Genomic DNA, 21,550 nt, shown 5'->3' on the forward strand with positions numbered 1-21,550 from the left:
AATCGGGACCCTCAACCAAAACCAGATCTTCCCAGACATGACACACACAGTGCAGTGTCATGTCATCGCGTTTGTTATTCTATGATAAATAATGTTGTCATTGTTGTCACACAGACACAGTGCCTTTTTGCACATTGTTGGACGTAATAATCTGGAGATGAAGCTTTACTTTTGTGAACTTTTTCAACCTCAATTGATTTGGGTTGCTGCTGATAATGCAGCTCTCGTCTAGGTCATGTAAAATAAATTTTATCATGTAAAGGAACCGGGCGGCGTGTTGCTTATTCAACGGAGGCTTTATTTGCATCTCAGCAGCAAACAATTTGCTACGACACTTCAGTTGCAGAATAAGAAGTTCGATCGCTGTAAGCTAGCGTGTAACTGCTACACGCACACTCCTTGCCTTGTGTTGTTTTCTCTTCTCTTACTGGCGCACACACCATACGGAGATCACAATACTGCTCTCCGCTAACACTTTGTGCTGTTGCCATTATTCTTCGCCGCTGATTTGAGATAGCAAAGATGTTCGCAAACAGTTTTGATGGACACAAGTCGTCTTTTTTCTTACCAAGAAATTTTGTGCAAGATCAAAAATGTTCCTTTTTTAATGTTTATTGACGTAGCGTGTTGTAGAGCCAATCACAAGCCAAGAGGCATTGAGGTCAAGTATTTTAATCGTTTTCATGCATTTAAAAACAAAAGTAAGGACCTTTTTTGAAAATGTGTCAGGTAAAAAGTACAGATACTCATGTTAAAATGTAACGGATAAAAGTAATAAGTAGTCTAAAAAATAAATACTCAGGAAAGTACAAAGTACTGAAAAAAAACCCTAATCAAGTACAGTAACAAAGTGTTTGTACTTTGTTACTTACCATCTCTGGTAACTAGTAATATGAGATATATTACGTTTTGGAAGTACCTTGCCCAACACTGATACAAATATGTCAATCAATGCAGAGCATTTAATTTTACTTATTTTACTTATTTTACTTGAGCTCTTATTTAGGAGCGCAATGATTACACTGTATAACGTCATTATTTATCATCACAGTAACAATGTTGTACGTTTGTACCGTATACATCAGTAGCTGTAAACACTCAAGCACGCTAAACAAGAACATGCATTCTTCTAAATAGTATATGTATTTATTTCATACTCTAAAAAATTAATGAACTATTTAGGCGATGCAAATGTTCTTTGTGTGTTTATTTCATATATATATATATATATATATATATATATATACAGTGCTGCTTAAAAGTTTGTGACCCTCTTGAGCAATTTGGACTTTCCAATTGTTTCAACCTGATTTTGTTGTTCAATCTGAACCATTACATTTTATATGAAATAACAGGTGCAGGTTTATCAATTCAATGCATTGTTCTTTTTTTTTTTAATCAATTGTGTAGTCAAAGCTTAATTAAAAATTGGTAGCTAAACTAACCACTGAAATGGACCAATGAAATGAAAGGTTTAGCAAAGAAATTATGCATCACTGACGGAGACAGAGACAAAATCACATCACTTTAGTCTTACCCAGGTGAACCCATACAGGTCAGTCATGCTGAGAGGAAGAGAAATCTCAGGGGACCTCAGGAAGTGGGTAGTGACAACACATCTGTCTGGGGAAAGCTATGAAGTCATCGGAATTTTTTTTAGCTTCATCAGCTGTGAAGCAGATCATTTGCAACTAGAGAATACTGAAAATTACTATAATCCTGCCTAGAAGTGGACGACCTTCTAAAATATCAGCAAGAACCACAAGAAAAATGATAATTCAAGTAAAAAGCCAACTCGAACATCACATCAAGGGATTTGCAGACCTCTTTTGCTGCATCTGGGACATGTGCATGCTTCGACAATCAGAAGAAAAGTCAATCGACAAGGCTTTCATGGAAGGCTTGCTAGGTAGAGGCCTCTGCTCACAAAAAAGATCAAAGCTGCCCATTTCAACTTTGCCAGCGAGTACCTGGACAACACTGAAGCTTTTTGGAAGTCCCTTCTGTGGACAGATGAGTCCAAAATTTTGTGTCAACACTGCGTACCAGCAAAAGAACCTTCACTCTAGAGTGAAGCTGGGTGGTGAGAACGTTAATTTCTGGGCTGGCTTTTCATCCTCAGGACCTGGACAACTCCAAATAGTCCAGGGAATCATGAATTCAGAGGAATATTGTGAAACCCTTGATCATAACCTGAAGCCGTCCTTTGTGAAGTTACAGCTTGGTAGACAATGGATTATGCAATATCACAATAATCCAAAGCATTCCAGCAATACAACCAAGGAATGGCTGAAGAACAACAAGATTCATGTTCTGGATGTGCCCAGTCAAAATCCTGACTTAAATTGTTTCAAAATACTGTGGCGGGACCTGAAGCGGGCAGTTTATGCTAGATGCCCATCCAACCTCTCTCAACTGGCTGCATTTTGCAAGAAAGAGTGGCAAAAATGTCCCAAAGTAGATGTGAAAGGCTGATAAATCACTAAAGAAAGTGTTTGGATGAAGTTCTCATTGCAAATGAGGTGCAATGTCCGATTAAGTGAGAGGTTCACATACTTTTGCATCCATAAAATCTGAGTTTTTCTTAAATCAACATCTTTTGTTCAAGAATGAATGACAATATTATCATTCTTTTTGTTCAAGTCCATTATTTATATATAGATTTGGGTATGACTAAACATGTATTAAGGTTATTTTAATATATTATACAAAAAATCTGACCATGCCTGCAGGTTTCACAAACTTTTGAGCAGCACTGTATATATAAATGTAATTTTTTGTATTGATCAGTGAAAAAATATTTTATCACTCCAGTATGTTGTGCTAATTCACATTATACGACCCGACTGTCAACTCCTGAATAAAGTAGACTCAACTGAAATGTTGTGGTGATGCAGCTTGACTTGCCTGATTCTTTTTTGTACTTTAACTTGGGCCTTGTTTGAAACTTGAAGGCTACGACTTGAGACCTGCTTGAGACTTGCACAAATGTGACTTACTCTCAACCTGTGGTGGGTAGGCCTACACAGATTTATTAAAGTATACATTTTGTCATCCAAGGAAAGAGCATTTCATTTTTCACTAAATGCCGCTAGCAGATATACATACAAATATATATTTATGGTTAATTAACAATACAATAACAACAATAATAATAATTTTGTCCTGGGCTTGTCACACCAGGTGGAGGCCCTGGAGCTGGCCCAGGACACGCCGGAGCGATTTATGTCTCCTGACTGAGCCGGACGAAGTGGATGGGGAGAGGAAAGTCTTGGGCTTCTCTGCTAAGGATGCTGCCTGGTTGATGGATTGAAATATGTACCGGTAGTCATTGTGCTAGCAAGAGAAAACACAAAGATAAGTTGTGAGCACCTCTGGTTGTGTGCAAGACATGAGGGAGTCATTAACATGATGGTGTGTAATGTTGCAGCACAGGTACACATAGTACATAGTACTATATGTACTTTTTTTTGGTAAATGAAATCATTTTGTGGGACCCAGAGAGTCTGGAGTACAATCCATCCATCCATCCATCCATCCATCCACCCATCCAACAATTTCCATTAGCTTATCTAGGGTTGGGTCGCTGGGGCAGCATCTTCAACCAAGGAAGCCCAGATTTCCTCCTCCCGAGTCATTTCATTCAAACCCTTCTGGTGGGATACTGAAATATTCCCACCAGTCCAGCCGCAAGTCATAGTCTCTGGGTCTTCTCCTGGGCCTCGTGCCCAAAACAACTCACAAGGGAAGAATCCAGGAGGCATTCTTGCCACGGGCACCTCATCTGCCTCCTCTCATTACGAAGGAGTGGCTCTATTCTTAGCCACTCCCAGAGGACTGAGCTTCTTACCCTATCTCTAAGCGAGCGCCTCGAAAACCTGCAGAGAAAAATACCTTCAAGCTGCTTGTATTTGTGATCTTGCTGTTTTGGACATGACTCACAACTCATGACCATAAATAATGGTGGCAGTGTAACTTAACCAGTGTAGTGTTCCCCTGCTATTCGCAGACAATTGAGACCGAGCCCTGCCGTGAATTGAGAATGTGACCCTAAAAAGGGTCATAATTACTTATCAATGCCACGAAATGGCAGCAATACATCTTTACACTGGCCTGAGCACAAAAACAGCAAGTAGAAAAGTATTTAAGCGAACAATCAAAGATCAGGTTAATTCTGATAATTTTACTGTGCGTACAGGAACCGGACAGCTCGTATCTGAGACACCCCAAGGGACACTGTTGAAGAGCTTCTTCGCGTTAAGGCAAAACGTGGAGCAGGTCCACGGCTAGGACAGGGTCTGACATGAAGCCTTTATGGGTGGTGGCCCAGCCAAAATCGGCACTGTCCCTTGTAAACAGTGTTGTCAACTCCCCGGTAAGGAAAGCATCAATTGGCTGTCCTAAAAGTCGCTAAATGAAATTAGCGCCTAATTTGCATAATTGGCAATTTTCATGTAATCAAACACTGTAGGACAGAGGAATAACATTGTGGGAAAGGCAGAGAGTTAAAAAGGTAATTAGACTTGTCGCTAGTTGCCTTTGACGTAAAAAAAAAAAAAAGCCGCCAAGTTTAGCAAGAAAGTCGCCAAGTTGGCATCACTGGCTGTATAGTCATGATATAAATTTCAATGGTTATTTCATGTTTAGAGTCTTTATACTGTATTATTTACATATTTAAGGGTTATAAAATATCACTTCTGGTTAAGTTTTTTTTATGTGCATTGTTTTTTTTTTATTCAGTATAATATCTAATTGAATATTTAATATTTGACATCCCAACCACCAATCAGGGACGTGTGGTCAGGGTAAGCAAAAGATGCAAAGCCCCCCTTGTCCTCTCCCCTGCATATGAAGCCTAAAAAAAGAAAGAAAAAAAAGAAAGAAAAAAGACAAAAAGCTAATAATGTATCTGGTCCATACTTAACATTGATTTTTTTTTATCCAATAATGTCAATAATTTCATCATTAAAATTAATAAAATAGCTCATTTAGTGCATTACCTGTTCAAATCTGGGCAAGAATGGAACAGAGGCATTGCACTTTGAGTGCCTCTAGGGGCTACACACACATTCATCATCGATAGCAGCAGTTGGCAGGAGACATTGCTTCTTTTCCTTTACATCACATGTGTCAAGATTCGGTCCTCTCGGGCCTGAGTCCTGCATGTTTTCGAGGTTTCTTTACTCCAACACACCTGATTCAATGATCAGGATAATTATCAGGCTCCTGCAGAGCTTGCTGATGATCTTAAATATGAATCAGCTGTAATGAACGTGAGAAATCTCTAAAACATGCAGGACTCAGGCCCTCGAGGACAGGACTTTGACACCACTGGTTTAGCAATTTATGCCTAGTCTGGAGCTAGTAAATCTCATGTTAAATATCAACTCAGAAAGTGATTTAATTAGTGTGGATTAAGTTAAACCAGATTAGTCTAGTGTTAGTTTTATTTGATCTCGGAACAGGGAACTGGGCCTATATATGTGACGTAATATGTTGTCTCCAATGTTTTCAGTTCGTTATGTTGCCTTAGCCATGTAAATTATGAAATGCATATAAGTGTCACTGTTTAAAGGAAGAATGAAAACATATTTATGGTAATAAAAATTTTATAACATTTAATCAGTTTAGATTTACGAATGGAAACTATAAAATTACTAATAAGATGTTGCATATTTTAGCTGTTTTAATCCATGGCAGGCAAATCCCATATTTCTTAATGAAATGAACAAAAACATGCATTATGGTCACAACACAACTGCTTTTCATTTTGCATCATATTTTCCACAGTGACATTATGTCAGCAAAAATTGTAGCAATTTGTTATTGCTCTGGTTGAAATCAAATAATTTCCCTAGGCTACAACTACGGTGATTGGAGAGAATAAGGTTGAGCATGACTCTAAAGTGGAAAATCTGAAAATAAAGCACATATTTAATGGCATATTATGCACACTCAACAGTAAAAAAGTGTGCAATGGTAAACCTTACCAGCTGGCTCTTCCTTTGTCGTTATCTCTAATCTGGGGCCAAAAGTTCCATATCCTGTGTGTGTGAAGGCTCTTATCTGGAAAATATAGGCTGTACTGGGCTTCAGATTATTCACAGTTGCTGATGTGGATTTGGCTTTTACTGTGGAATAGGTTCGGTCCTTCTGATCCTACAGCAAAAGTTAAACGAGAATAAACATAAATAAACATTTTGTATTTACTTAAGAGCAATCATAAAAATAAGGCCTGAGTTCTCATATCTGTACAAGTCAACACATTTGTAACCTACGTTTACAAATAACCCTTTCAAAACCCGAATATTACGAATACAAGGGCTTTGAAAGGCCATGTAAATATTAGCAAAAACCCAAATGTGCTCTTTTTGGGGGGTTTAAAAACCCGAAGATAGACCCCTGGGTTATCCCTTTTGTAACCCGAATACTTGTTCTTATAAATGCAGTCAGAATACCTCGATTGAACAAGGCATCTGTTCGTTGCCTTGGGAAGGGAGTGTGCACGGCGACATGTGCTGATTAATATTTATCAGCAATTGGCCACTGGCCGGTAAATGGACTGAGCATTTTGAAAACTCATAAAATTCCCAATGGCCAGTAGTGTCAGGTGTCCGGTTGTCCCCTTCAATATTAATCTCTGATATGTATTAAACCGGTATAGCGCTTATGTCCTGTAGTCCACTCGGCGGCTTTTTTAACTTAAATTCAAACCATGCTTAGCAGTTCATGATTTTCCTCTCTTTGTGAGATATTAAGACAAATCTCTCCCCATATAATTTCGGATAAACTTATGTAAAATATTAGGCAGCCTTGCTCTCCATCCACATTTAAAACCCGTCTTAAAACACATCTTTAATCTTTGGCTTTTCATTTGTTTCAGTGGTCCCTGCTACAGTTTGTGTTATTAATTTATTGATATTCATTTTTATTTACTTATTTACTTATCTGATTATTGTGTCATTGATTTATTAATTTTATTTACTTACCAACTTTTGATATTTATTTATTTATTGGTGTTATTTTGTATGGAGGACCAAAAGTGCCAAAATTAATACACCATTAATTAATTAAATAAAGGTGTCATGAAATAATTAAATGTGTCATTTATCAATGAAATATAGAATTAAATAAACCAATAATTAAATAAATGTGTCATTAATTAAATTACCTGCATACATATATATATATATATATATATATACATATATATATATAATTTCTGTATTTATTTATTTTATGTTCCTGTGTTGCAGTGTTTCATGAATTTATTTTATCTGTCAAACACACCCGTCAAAGTTAGTGGGCAGGGCTGATTCACTCAAATCTTGTCTAATCGACTGCTTAGAGGTTAGAAACATACGGTGATTGATTTTTTTTGCTGATATAGAGTGAACGAGGCTTGTTATTGTGCAAAACCAATATAAAAATAAAAGCGATATTTCTACTATTTCGAATTCAAATTCTTTATTTGGGGACCTTTATCAGATATGACATTAAAATAGATTCCTTAGATTAAATAATAAAAAATCCTGTAATTAATTAGATTTTTTTTAAATTATCGCCTGACAGCACTACTATTTATATAAAGTACAGTTTTGACTTGTAGGTTTCCATTGAAGAGTGATTTGCTTCTGAGGCGTAGTTCTCATAATGTCCCGCCTCGACTCTCGCGATGACTTCCATCCACACATCTCAAAAAGCACCTCATGAGAGCGTAAATCTGAGTCTAATAGTAACGCACCTATTCCGGTGGATAACGCCACCCAGCCTATCGAATTGTGTTTACAAGTTACTCAATCTACATCAATTCATTATTCTGAAATGGATTTGCCCTGACTTGGTGAGCAAGGTGATCAATCAGGTCAGACCTGCCCACCATTGATGGGTGAGTTTGACAGAAAAAATAAATTCATGAAACACCGCAACACAGTGACCATGAAATAATTAATTAAATAGAGAAATAATTATATATATATTAAATATATATATATATATATATATATACAAATAATCATAGGTAATTTCATTAATTAATGACACATTTAAAAACACATTAATTAATTTAATTCCATATTTAATTAATAAATGAAACATGTAATTAATTATTGACACATATATTTAATTATTTAATGGTGTATTCATTTATTTAATTTTGGCACTTTTGGCCCTCCATAATTTTGTTCTCCCTGTCTTTATGCCATGGCTGATTTTTACTCCATGTACAGCAGTTTGTATGCAGCGATGGTTGTTTTAAAGTTTGGGTATTTTAGTCTATGAAACAAAGTGTCGTCAGAACCACAGTTGCAATTTTTCAAGTTTGAGTAAGGCTGGTTTGTTAAAATGATCACTAGGAACGGCAACTGTGGCTGGCTGTCAGCATCAAAGTAGTTAACGTCAATTAAAGGGATACTTGACTCATTGAGCCATTTTCAACAGTAAGAAGATAATATTCTGTCTATAATTATTGTGTTAACTGCATTATTTTTCATGTACAAATAATACCTTTGCCACTTACTGTTGACTGAAGATGACATCCCCTGTGCTGAGGAAGTAGGCAATGACCAATTATGGCTCAATTTGCTGACCAAACCCAGAAAACAGGTAAGCCATGATTGGTTGTTACCTATTTCCTAAGCACAGGTGATGTCATCTTCAGTCGACAGCAAGTGGAAAATTTAGTTTTTAAAGGTAATAACTGTACAAGAAAAATAATGACGTTATGAAATTCATTCTTGACAAAATATTAACTTTTTACTGCTGAAAATGGCTCAATGAGTCGAGTATCCCTTTAAACTGTCTTTGAAAGTAATCCGGTGGCTCTGGCTGCAGCCCTACATGCTGGCAACAGGAAAAGTATTTTTTGAGCGTCCTAAATTGGCGATTGAACATGATTTCAGGACGAAAGTTATGTTGTTGACATTAGTCGCAAACATTTATGACGGCAAAATGAACAGCCCACACACATTCTGCAAGACAAGTCAAGTCGTGTGTTATACCGTGAACAACTTCAAAATAAAAGCATTCCAATGCATTGCGCTCTACTTATTGTTTGGTAAAGTACGTTTTTTTTTTTTTTAAGTTGGCCTTCTATTGCCAGACAATGTGTAAATAGGATTCCCCACAATGTAAACTATTTACTTAAAATCGGGAGATTAGTGAGAGACATGACAGATCGGGGGCCACGTGGGAGATAAAGGTGAACTTCGGAAGTCTCCCGCCTGAAACGGGAGAGTTGGCAAGTATATGCTGTACCTGTACATACATATTAGGGCTGTCCAATAAGGACAAAATTTCATATGTCGATAGCCAGATATCTCAGTAACAATAACGATATTACTATGCATTCAGGAAAAACTAAGCCTTGTTTTAAGGAAAAGCAAAATATCATCCAAAAGGATGTGTAAAGTGCATTTTTTTAATTAGAACCTACTGACAATCATTAACATTAACCCGTTAATGGCTGGACTAAGAAATAATCATTGAATTTTTTTCCCTTGCATTTCCTGGTTATTAGAGATACAAAAGAAACCCCGTGTCAATTAAAAAAAGAAAGAAAAAAAGCTAAAATTGTAGTTTTTATAAACCTGTGCCAAACGGCATCACTGGCCAAAATGTGACAAAATTTGTTTTGGGTACAGTCATGTGGAATCTTTTTGGGGAATATTTATCGGCAATTTCAAATAAAATTTTCACATCAAGCATGCTTAATTGGCCACAAACACTAAATAGGCAAAGAAAGTTGTCATAAAATATATACATGATGATCACTGTGTCAGGATTCATACACCATCTGGTGTCCTTCTTGTGGTAAGCTGCAAAGCATGGATTGCTTGCCTTGAGACAGAGGAAGATCTTGCATTTCTCACACTTCTATCTGCTCTGACCCTTTGTACAGTACAGACACCGACCTCTGACATCACTGTGGACTGGCAAATGTCCCATGTTGTCATAAAAAGGACACCCTGGCCTGCAGTGGACGAGTGACTGCGTTCAGACGTCATCTCTCCACTCCCACTCTTGCATTAGATTGAATGGTGGGACACACATGGCAATGTCCATCCATTATCTATCGCTTAACCGGGGTCAGGTTGCGGGGGCAGGATCTTTAGCAGGGAAGCCCAGACTTCCCTCTGCCCAGACACTTCAACCAGCTCCACCGGCGGGATTCCAAGGCGTTCCCAGGCCAGCCGAGGGAGGCGTCCAGGAGGCATCCGAACCAGATGCCCGATTCACCTCAACTAGTTCCTCTCAATATGGAGGAGCAGCGGCTTGACTCTGAATTCCTCCCGGATTACCGAGCTTCTCACCGCTTGTATCCGGAATGTTGTTCTTTCGGTCACGACCCACAGCTCGTGACCATAGATGAGGGTAGGAACATAGATCAACTGGTAAATCGAAAGCTTGGACTCGATACTTCATCCACAGGAAAAGGGACTTTTTGATATTCAACAAGGTCCATCAACTTGTCTTTGTCTACAGAAATCAGTAAAGTTCAGTCACTAATTTACCAATGCCATTCTTTGGTTACACAAGACAATAAGGCTTGCTTCCATACTTGCATTTGAATGGTTGGGCAATAATATGTCAATGAATTGAGTCATTAGAGTCACTGAAACACTGATATATGAATACTACAGCTACTTTGTGTGTGAAAGTCACTTATTGTCTGAGTCCACAATGCAGAGAATGTTTGTAGAGGCAGACAACATGTGTCCTATTGTTATGTCTCGTATGGCACAGCTTGTTTTTGAAAAAATATTTCAACCCTTTATTTTGTATTTTTCTTCAAAAAGTTACTTGGTTATGTTCAATAGACATTCATAAACAACAATATGACCAAAAAAAACCATTCCAACCTTTGAAAAACTAACCAGAAATATCTTGTAAGCGAGGGGTGGTTTTCGAAAAATTTGCATCTTGCTGGGAGCCCTACTTCAAGTGAATAATCCCCCCCCCCCACCCAAATAGTCTTTAATTGTTATTTTTGTGCATTACATCTGTACAACAAGTATAAGACAATGTTTCATGATATGAAGTTAATTTCTAAACAAATGTCTTAAATTTAAAGCATTCTAAAGTTAGTGTGCCAAACAAATATTGTGGCCACTAAAGGGTTAACAAAATCAACTTAAGTGTTGTGTTTGTGTGCATGTGTGGGTGTGTTAACTGCATCACTGTGTGTGTTGTTCTACAATCTGTCCATGCATGTGTTGTGTGGCTTAACTGAACATACATAAATATGACTAAAATATAAAATATAAGTTTGCCACTTAATTGCAAACGTTGTAACATGAGAAATCCCAGGGATGTCAACTGTGTCAGCCTCAGCCTGGATCCAACTTTTGGCCTCCACATACAATACGTTGCATTGTATAACTTTTTGTAATCCACTTAAGAAAACAGTGGAAGTCAAGATACAAAAAAATGACGTGGCCGATAACCATGAGAAAGTGTGGATATAGGCTACAGTATTGAAAAGTGAGCCTCACTCCCATTCACTTGAATGCACCACAAGCTTCGCCATAAGCTATACATTCGTACATGTGAAATGATTGTCAGGTAATGTGGTAAAACACAGAATTTGTGTATCTTATATATTGTATTCAATGGCTTGAGGCCGGCACACGGCTGTCTCTCGCTGACCCGGAAGTGAATTTGTCTCATGTACGCTGTGGCTGTCGAACAGAAGATGTGTGTGTCTTCCGCCCTTGCTCCCGCCGCAAGATGTTTGTCATTGGCTGGCCTTAGCTGTTGATCAACGCCAAACTTGAAAGGAGGTATGTGGTTGGTTGGCATAATATGCTTTACTTGCAAGGCAAGCAGGGCAGTTTCGCAATATCCTAATTTTGATATTAATCTTGAATATTCATATCTCAATTACGATACATTAACGATATATCATCAAGCCCTAATACATACACATGCAGTATACATTATACAGCACAAAGAAAGAGAAACATTGACATACTTTTTTATAGTATTTGATTTCATATTCCGTGATGACACTATTCTGTTGTCGAGGCTCCTGCCATGAAAGCTGAATGCTGCGCTGCTGCACTTTCTCCTTGATGACCTCACTGACCAGTGATGGTGCTGCTGAGAGAAGAAAATACATGACAAGTATAAGACCTTTGTTCCTACATGCACGAACCAAGTCATTTACTCATTCAAACCGAAAAAAAATTATAAAGACGTTTTTTTTATGCTAGAGCATACAGAAAGCTTTGATGCAGCTTCTGACATGAAGAGGTTGCTTAAAGCAATGGTAGTTATTACAAAAAACGGACAGCAGGTGGCAGCAGGGTATAAGTGATCAGCAAGGTCCATGTTGCAACAAGCTCTTTCCACCAGTGTTTTCAGCAGGTTCGTGAATAATGATGAAACTTACCTATATTTTAATGCTAATTGCTGAAAAACGGAAACAGATACAAATATATTTTTTTCCTGATGCAATAGAACACAATATTCTGTGGGCCTGGCAATATCTGTCAAAATCAAGTAAAACCACCAGGAGCGAAGGAGGTTGCTTCCGTGAGAATTGCTGGGAGTGAATGAGTTGATCCGATGCAAGGACTACATCAACAATCAGTGGCCCTGAAAACCTTAGGTAGAAAGAACACAATACCTGCATTCCAAAGAGAATTTAATTCTGTAAAGTTCAACATATCCACTGGAACCAAAAGCACTCGACAAAAGCCTGAGACTACAGCTATAAAATACACCATTTCAGTATATACAAAAATGTTTATACTTTCATTAATCACCATCACACAGGCTTTACAAGACAGGGAGAGAGGTGAAGTCAATTCCAATTGAGAATCAGGGAGCATTAACAGTGATGGCAAATATTGGTGCTCAGTCCCATTGGCTATTGGTGATGATTTTCATGAAAAAATAGGTATCACAATCACCAGCTCATACATTGTAGCGTGCTGCCACGAGAGAGCAGTCTGTGTGCATTGTTAATAATAATAATACATCAGATTTATATAGCGCTTTTCTAGACACTCAAAGACATTTTACAATGGAATGGATACATTATTCATGCACTCACACATTCACACTGTGGTGGCGGTAAACTACTTAAGTAGCCACAGCTGCCCTGGGGCAGGCTGACGGAAGCGTGGTTGCCAGTGTGCGCCTACGGCCCCTCCAACCACCACCAAACATTTGCGGCTTGCATACACCAGTGTGATTAGCACTGGAGGCAATGTGTGTGAAGTGTCTTGCCCAAGGACACAACAACATATGACTTGGGGAGAGTGGGGATCGACACAGGCGACCATCTGGTTACTGAACGACCGTCCCTACTCCCTGAGCCACGGCCTTCCCCATCCTTTCAACACAACAAATTTAATCCGACATTTGAAGAACACTTGGAGGAGTATGGTGAATAAAATGAAGGCAGATGAAGCAGCAACTAACCGAGCCATAGTTTGGCTTTAGCCACATGTGCTTCTCCTGCACCGGCTCATTTACTGCCGGTTGAGTAGAAGTACCTGTGACTAAAGTCAAACTGTGGCAGGGTGTTTACTTTCTGGATCTGCCACTTCTAATCTTCTGTGAGTTGTACAAGCAATACATGGAGCTCGGATGCCAATCCTATATCGATGTCGTGTTTTTACCGTCTACATTTATGAGAGTTAGGGCTGAACAGTTTTAGGTAAACACTCAATTGTGATTTGTTTCTGACATATATTGTGATTTTGATTCGATTTGCGATTTTCTTCTAATTGAGCTTCAGTGCAACGTTCACAATGTGCAGTAACATTTACAAACATGACAGAAAATGACACAATACCAACAAAACGTTAAAAACTATTACTCTAATAATGCAAGGACACTTCAGATGTTGGGGCGGCAGTTCTTTTTCAAGATTTTTAAATGGCTGTACTACTGTACTTCTTGCCATCATGTATAAATATGCAATAAGGCCCATGTGTAATGGTGTATCGTTTGAAACAATGTAAATGTGTAATGTTGAATCAGGGCTCTAAATTAACACCCACCAACCCGCCAAATGTGGGTTAAAATTAGTTTTGGCGGGTGGTCACAAACATTTACTGTCATGATTTGGGTTGGATCTTGCTTAGTTTAATTTCCTTCTGTCATGTTTTGGGTTTTGTTTGAGTTTATGTTACTTTAGTTTCAGTCATGGGGGATATTCCATCAACGCAGCTAAAGAAACCATTTTTATGCTCACAAACAGTTTTTCTTGCCGCCATCATATTTTTAACAAGTTAAAAAATGTATTTACGACTACAAAAACGGTTTGCAAGCATACAAATGGGTGATGAGGTTCTGGCGAACACTCTTGGCAATGTTTTGCAGTCTTGAAAAGAGACCAGATGAAATGCGCGCACCCTCGCAAGTCTGCACTGCTCAGTGAGACACGGGCTTTACTGACAGAAGCAATACAATGTTAAATATACAGAGGAACAGTAAGGCTTTCACTTTAACGCGTTAATCTAGATTAATTAATTACACGCAAATTAGTGCGTTAAAAAAAATAACAACGCAATTGATCGCGAGTGGCAAGTTAATGCACAATTTGGCCCATTGAGGTATCTGTAGGCGGCAGAGGCGCGCCACTACAGGGTAGCACTACTAGCCACTACAAGCATTGACAACAGCAGACATGGACGCGAGTGCAGCACAGCCAGGAGAGCGAGGCAAACTTATTTGGACCTATATCTCCCAGAGACGTTATTTTGAAGGTTCTATTCTTTTCAATGTACATCTTTCATCTCGCCGGGACCCACGGGTTTGCGCCGTTGGGCTTCCGTAGTTGCTGCCGCAACTGCCATTCATCACGGAGGCTACAAGCTAGATCACCATGGCGGAACGCAATGTCGTGGAGCGAAGGCACTGACATCGTTGGAAATACTGTCGTCGAGACGAGTCAGGGGATGCCCTTATGTCCCCGGTAGGACGTACGGTTCGGGATATACGGCCGCACAAAGACCTCCAGAAGTGGAAGTTCAGATAAAAGTTTGTTCAAAATGTTTTTGAACAAAATTGAAGTTTAGATTATCTTTTAAAATAATGTATGGCCTAATTGGTTTGTTGATGTGCTTAAACGTTTTCTTTTTAATTTCATATATGAAGCACTTATTAAGCACTCTTCTCTTCTTGGTGTATTCAATTGATTAGTCATACACTACAATTTTGTAATGTCCTGGAATTCAAATTCTTTATCTGGGGACCTTTATCAGATATGAGATTAAAATTGATTAATTAGATTAATTAATTACAAATCCTGTAATTAATTAGATTAACATTTTTAATCGCCTGACATCACTACTTCAGACGTTTGAAGACATCTTCAGATGTATGAAGACATCTTCAGACGTTTGAAGACATCTACAGACGTATGAAGACATCTTCAGACATTCATCTTTCGAAGACAATTTAAGACATCTTAAGGCATCTTAAGACTCAAGTCTATAGACACGTCTTATAGACATTTCTTGACTTAAGAAGATGTCTCAAGATATCTCAAATATATGTCTTAAGACATAACTTAAGATGTCTTGAGACACATTGATGGCTGAGTATGATGTTTGTCATCCACACCCTGACTGCTCTGGCCAATTTAGAGACAGTTTAAAAATCTGGTTGGGTATCAGTGGCAAGCACGGCATGCCACATTTGCCCAGCCCGTCCCCATGCGTAGGCTCACATCCATCCCATTTTGTCCACGGTGGCCTGAAACATGGCTCCGATGGCCTCTGGGAATGTAGTGTAAACATAAAAATTGCAATGACAATTCTATTACACCATTGCAGCAGTGTTTTACTTCACCAATACAGCATCAGTTCCCAGCTGCCTTAGAACCATGTTACTAGAAATGTAAAAAAAAAAGTATACACACAACAGTTCATGAAAGTATAATGAATACACACATTTTCGAAACAAAAACTGGATAATGTAGGCATGACTGTAGTGTGGCTTAGCACTTAAAACTTATTACTGCAGTGAGTTGCAGCTTACTTGGGACTTGATTGAGACGTGGACCTGAGTCACATCTGTTAATATTGCTCACATCACATCATACAGTAAGACCAAAGCGGCTTCACACTATACAACATATCCCTCCGCACTTGCTCATTGACTAAGACGAGCCTTAGCAAATAAATTGCAGTAATTAATTCACTTTGGCAGGCATGTGTTTCTAAATTGGCAAACTCTTGGTCTGTTTTTTTTTATACCTAGCTTTTACACCAATTAAAAGTTGAAGAAATTATTAGATGTCAGTCCTTACCTGCTTGTCCGGTGGCGATGCAAACTGTAGCAAACAGCCTCTGCGTGCGGCTTAGATCAGACACCCCGTTGACAGCCTCCACCTCAAAAGTGTAGTTTGCATGAGCCAGGAGGTCAACGATGTTCACATAGGTGTCCGCTAATTGTGACTTTGCAGGGAAGTAGCCGACATTTGGCCCACATGGTTTACACTTTTCAGGTTCCCAGCTACAATGCCGGCACCTAACCCTGTAAGTGACATCGTTGCGGCCACCAGTGTCGGCCGGTGGACTCCACTCCAGACTAAGTGTTGTATGGTTGATATTGTAGACTAGATTCTGTGGCGCAGAAGGAGGTCCTGTCAAGAGTGAACATAGAAGAAGCTGGTGTGAGATTTTTCTAACCAGCCCTCGTCAGAACAGCCAATTTGGGGAGGGCTTAATCATGAACTGCTTACTTTAATCTACCACTTTGTGGCCTAAAGCAAGGACAACTTTGCATGATGACGACTACTACAGCGTGTGAATCCACGGCTACCCTAAAAAGTACAGTGGGACAGCCACATATATAACAGTATGCTAGAACCTGAGTAGGACCCAGAGCAAGAGGAGATTCCTGAACAAGTTTAAGAGTTCCGGATATGCTCCGTTGGGAGGATTATCTTAAAAAACGTATCTCAATATAGTCACTAGTTACCTGATAAATGTAGTTAACAATGTGATCCAAGTATCAATGTATCATAATATTAAAAAGTAGCATAACTTTAAGATGCCTCCAATACCAAATATGCTAGTGAAGACAAAATAAATTAAACAACGCTGGTGTCAGACTGAAACCTCATAAATCACAATTTGGCGAGAGAGAGAGAGAATTAAGATTTTTAATCATAGTTAATCGCATGACTTCAATAATTAACTCATGATTAATCGCAAATTAATCGCAATCTAAATTTATAATAAAGTGTATAATATTTTGTTAATTTTAACCTAATAGAAATATGGTTGAATTTTTTTGTCAATGAATCAGTAATTTCATAACAATTAAAAAAATAAAAATAAAAATAGGTACTTAACTGTAAAAAAAAACGACTGTGACATATTTGTGTTGGTCATTTTTCTATGGAAGTAAATATGGTGCAAAAGTAACTTGTACCTGTAAAAAAAATGTTTTAGTTGTATAAAAAACCCAAAATCGTACCTGTAGAAAAAAAGTGTAAATTTGTATCTGTAAAAGTCGTGATTTGCACCTGTAGAAATGACAACTTGTAGTCAAAGAAGTCGCCACTAGGAGTCACAAGTGTTTTTTCTGCTGCTGTCCAGTCTCGCTACAGATGGTGCAAAACTGATTCGTACTTGTAGAGCTCTGTGATTTGTACTCGTAAAGAAGAGGGCGGGCTCTGTTATTACAAATAATAACCAAAAAGCGGACTACACACCTCTTGAGGCTAAATCATACAGGTTTCAAGATATGTCTGGTAAAACAACGGCGTCTTTCAGGAAATTGTAATCTCTCAAAAATAATTCCCATTTTTAATAAATGTACCTGTAAAACTGATTACATGCTTCTTTTCCTCCATCTGTAACAGAATGGTTGTTTACTCTGAGGTAACACAAAATGCTACATGGAAAATGAAAACAAAATAAGTTCAAAGGGCCTGTTACGATGCTATGTTCGCTTTGTGTAAATTGATTAAACATCACAGAGGTCCCAGTATGAGACCCAGGGTAAACTACCTACTAGGACGTCAAGTTGACCAACCAACATTTATAACAATGATCAAGATAAACCATGCATTAACAATTCTGCTATTTCCACAATGCAACGCTTAATTTATACAGTGTATTGTAGGCCTATAGCTTTTGCCTTTGACTAGCAATACAAACCAAGCATATTGTTATAGTAGTCAAACAACATTTATCACATTTTCAAATCAAAATAATCCTCACAAATCAAATTACAAGTCCAATGCTTTTCAATGAGTGGAGAGCAAAAGGAAGAAACATGCTCCATTCGATGAAAGTGGGAAATCGGATTGATCCCACTCGGATTGTGTCAGTTCCGACCTCAAAGCAATTGAGGCTAATGTAAATACAAGCTATATACATGACATACATGATATACATATATACATACATATATACATGACACAACGTGATTTTGAATGACTGTGTTAACCAGAATAACAAAGAATTTATCGGAATCAGTCATCTTTGTTGTTAACATTTGCCTTAAACGCTTTAAGGGAGGAAATGGGTCACTCCGAAGGAGATAAATGTGAATTCAAACCCTCCTCGAATGCAGCATAAGACAGCCATTTTGATTTGTGACGTAATTTTGGAATTGTTAATTTTTACGAGATGTTGTGTCATAAAGAATTCGCAGAAAATGCGAAAGTGCTTGCCGAATTAGGTGATGAATGGCCGATGATAATGATATCCTGATAATATACAATATTAAAATTTAATTATCATAAGTACAACTTTGATGTCCAGTTTTGTGGGTGATCTTGCCTCTGGAGCTAGGGTAAATTTGATAATAGTTTTAGCTCGTTTGGTTGCTAGTTAGCTTTAGCCTAGCCCATTATAGTCTTACTTCGGAGCAAACGTAGGAATGCTTGTTTTAGAGATATTTAGCTAGGGCTGCCGCCATCCACACTGTCCAATCCATTGAAGACATCACTTCACTTTGTAGATTCCTCGTGTCCGAGTTACACAATCTATGGCCACATCGCTTCACTATTTTGCTTGCTGGAGGTCCACAGCTTGTTGGAACTTTGGTGTAGTTTTCTTGAAGCTGACAAAAGTTTTGTGGATACAATGGATTTCAACGGAGGGAGAGAATCTTGATGGACCTAGGGGTGTTTGGGGTCGTGGTTTGTGAAAAGTCCATTGGATAAGAGAAGTGGCCAAAATGTCAATGTAAACTTGTGTACTTATTGAAGATGAAGAACCATCTCCCCTGTGCCGTCACCTGACATGCTACTTCATATCATCAAGGACTGTGGAAATGTGCACGTTTTCTTCAGGCAGTCATCTTGAATCTCATTGGAACAGCACCAAACAAAAGTTCCAGCAGCATCACCTTGCCCAATGCAGATTTGCCATTCATCACTGAATATGACTTTTATCCAGTCATCCACAGTCCATGCTTTTCCATAGTCCATTCTATGTTTGTTTTTTTCGTGTTTGTTTTTCTATGTGTAAATCCCATTTAGGCAGTTTCTTACAGTTCTGTCACATTCACTCCATTTACCTCCCATTTGTTTTACTATGATTTGTGTGTTTTCAAGATGATGTCTTCCTTGGTCTACCAGTATGCTTGGCTTGAACAACCTTCCCATGTTGGTTGAACTTGGTCCAGATCTTACAGACAGCTGACTGTGAACAACCAAAATATTTGGTAACCTTGCAAGATGATTTACCTTCTTTAAAAAGTTTGATAGTGCCCCCCTTTGTTTCAATTGACATCTGTCATGTTGGAGCCATGATTAATGCCAGTCCCCTTGGTGGAACAGCTCTCCAAGGTGGGATCACTCCTGTTTAACTCCAGGCTAATGATCAGATCAAATCTGATACGACACCTCTAAAGAAAGTGACTACACATTCCAGCTGTCAAAACACCTTTAATGTGATGAGGTGCAAAAACAACAGTGCATCTAACTGTGCGCAAATGACATTTTCTTGAATGGACTCGGAGCAGAGCAAGCTTCACGGAAAAGCGCACATGACTGTGCAACCTACTGTAAGCTTATTTTGACAATGCATTTAACATACAATAACGATAACAGTGTTTCCAATATGAGGAAAATAATTTGATTACTTCCTTTATAAAAGAATAACGGAGTTACGTACGCCGTTAGTTTTAACTCCATTATTTCCAACACAGCGTTAACTATATGTGCAATAACCTACCCTACCTCCCAGTTTTTAATTGAAAGATACAATAAATTGCTTCTACCTCTCAGTACGTGCAATTTAATTGTGATAAACTTTATCTAACTTTTAGGAATCTTATTATTTCTTATACCCTTTTACGATACTCTTTGTTACAAGTGCGTCTGAGCTACATGGGCAATAATTGTATGTTTTTAGCTGAACAATACTAAATGTTAATCTATTTAGTAAGTTTCAACCTGTAATTGCAGTAGTAAAAAAAAACTTTGATATTAAAGCTTCATTAGTCTTTATCTGAATATCCCGTAATCTATAATAGATTTGATGTTGTTTATTGTAAATAATTGCTTGTTGGATAATTGAAAAATACCTTGAAAAAAAATAATGGTATCACAATCGCAATTTTTTGAGAGAGAGAGAGAGAGAGAGAGACTCCTACTGGGTTACAAGGCACACACAATATGTTTTTTGTTTTGTTTATTCAATGTTCGAGTCAAGGAGATGTAAATATCATATGTGTATGCTCGTGTGTAATTTTGGCTACAGCTAATATGCCAACAAATTTAATGATGTGTTTCATTAATGTGAATTGTTTATATTGTGAATTTACTTGGCAACAGTAGACTAAGGGAAGTATCTGTGCTTTTTCTCTCTCGACTTTAAAGACGATTGACGCCAGTGACGGACGGTACTTCAATACTGACGGTCGGTCCTAAAATAGATAAATATAAATATATAATAATATAATATAAAGTATGTGTAAAATAAAACAGCGGACCTACGATTACAGGTTGGTTTGGCTTGGAAGAAAATGGAGGACTATCAATGAATGATGGTCAAAAGTTTGGACACGACTTCTCAGTCAATGTTTTTTCTTTATTCGCATGACTATTTACATTGTAAATTCTCACTGAAGGCATCAAAACTATGAATGAACACGTGGAGTTATGTACTTAAAAAAAGGTGAAAAAACTGAAAATGTGTTTTATATTCTGATTTCTTCAAGATAGCCACCCTTTGTTCTGATTACTGCTTTGCACACTCTTGGCATTACCACCTCTGAGAACTCCTTCAAGACTGTTGGAAAACCATTTCAGGTGACTACCTCTTGAAGCTGATCAAGAGAATGCCTACAGTGTGCAAAAAAGAGATCAGGCAAAGTTACGACAATTTTAATGTTGCCAGGTTGAAATCCCTAGTTTTGAGAAAAATGGGTTTAAAGTTTTTCTTTGTATCTTTCAAATGTCCATAGCAACCAGTACCTTGGAAAAAAGATTTTGACCCCAAATTTTCAGGAACTGTTAAAAGATCACTGGAATGTCAATTTTAATTGCATGTAAGGACATCATCCGATATTTGAACTTTTTAAAAGTTTAGGAAGTTTGACCTCTCAACAGATGAAATCAGCCTCA

General features: G+C 38.1%; 1 protein-coding gene across 8 annotated transcripts in view; it reads right to left on the reverse strand.

The window, feature by feature from the left end:
* The window catches only part of epha7 (eph receptor A7), a 110,884-nt gene that overhangs the window by 45,715 nt on the left and 43,619 nt on the right, over positions 1 to 21,550 (reverse strand). For 6 of the 8 annotated variants that reach the window (XR_015090682.1, XR_015090683.1, XR_015090684.1 and 3 more), the window contains exons 5-7: positions 16,268 to 16,603; positions 11,972 to 12,099; positions 5,991 to 6,159 (exon numbers count right to left, since the gene is read on the reverse strand). Coding sequence is in view for 5 of the 8 variants with exons in the window: in XM_086060510.1 (XP_085916636.1) it covers positions 5,991 to 6,159; positions 11,972 to 12,099; positions 16,268 to 16,603 (633 nt within the window). In the remaining 3 variants the exon portion in view is untranslated. The remainder of the gene's footprint in view (positions 1 to 5,990; positions 6,160 to 11,971; positions 12,100 to 16,267; positions 16,604 to 21,550) is intronic. The other 2 variants (XM_086060512.1, XM_086060513.1) reach the window with 1 other exon arrangement.

The sequence above is a fragment of the Leptonotus elevatus genome, chromosome 18 (assembly GCF_054856555.1).
Source record: "Leptonotus elevatus isolate MCC_2025b chromosome 18, RoL_Lele_1.0, whole genome shotgun sequence".
NCBI lineage: Eukaryota > Metazoa > Chordata > Actinopteri > Syngnathiformes > Syngnathidae > Leptonotus > Leptonotus elevatus.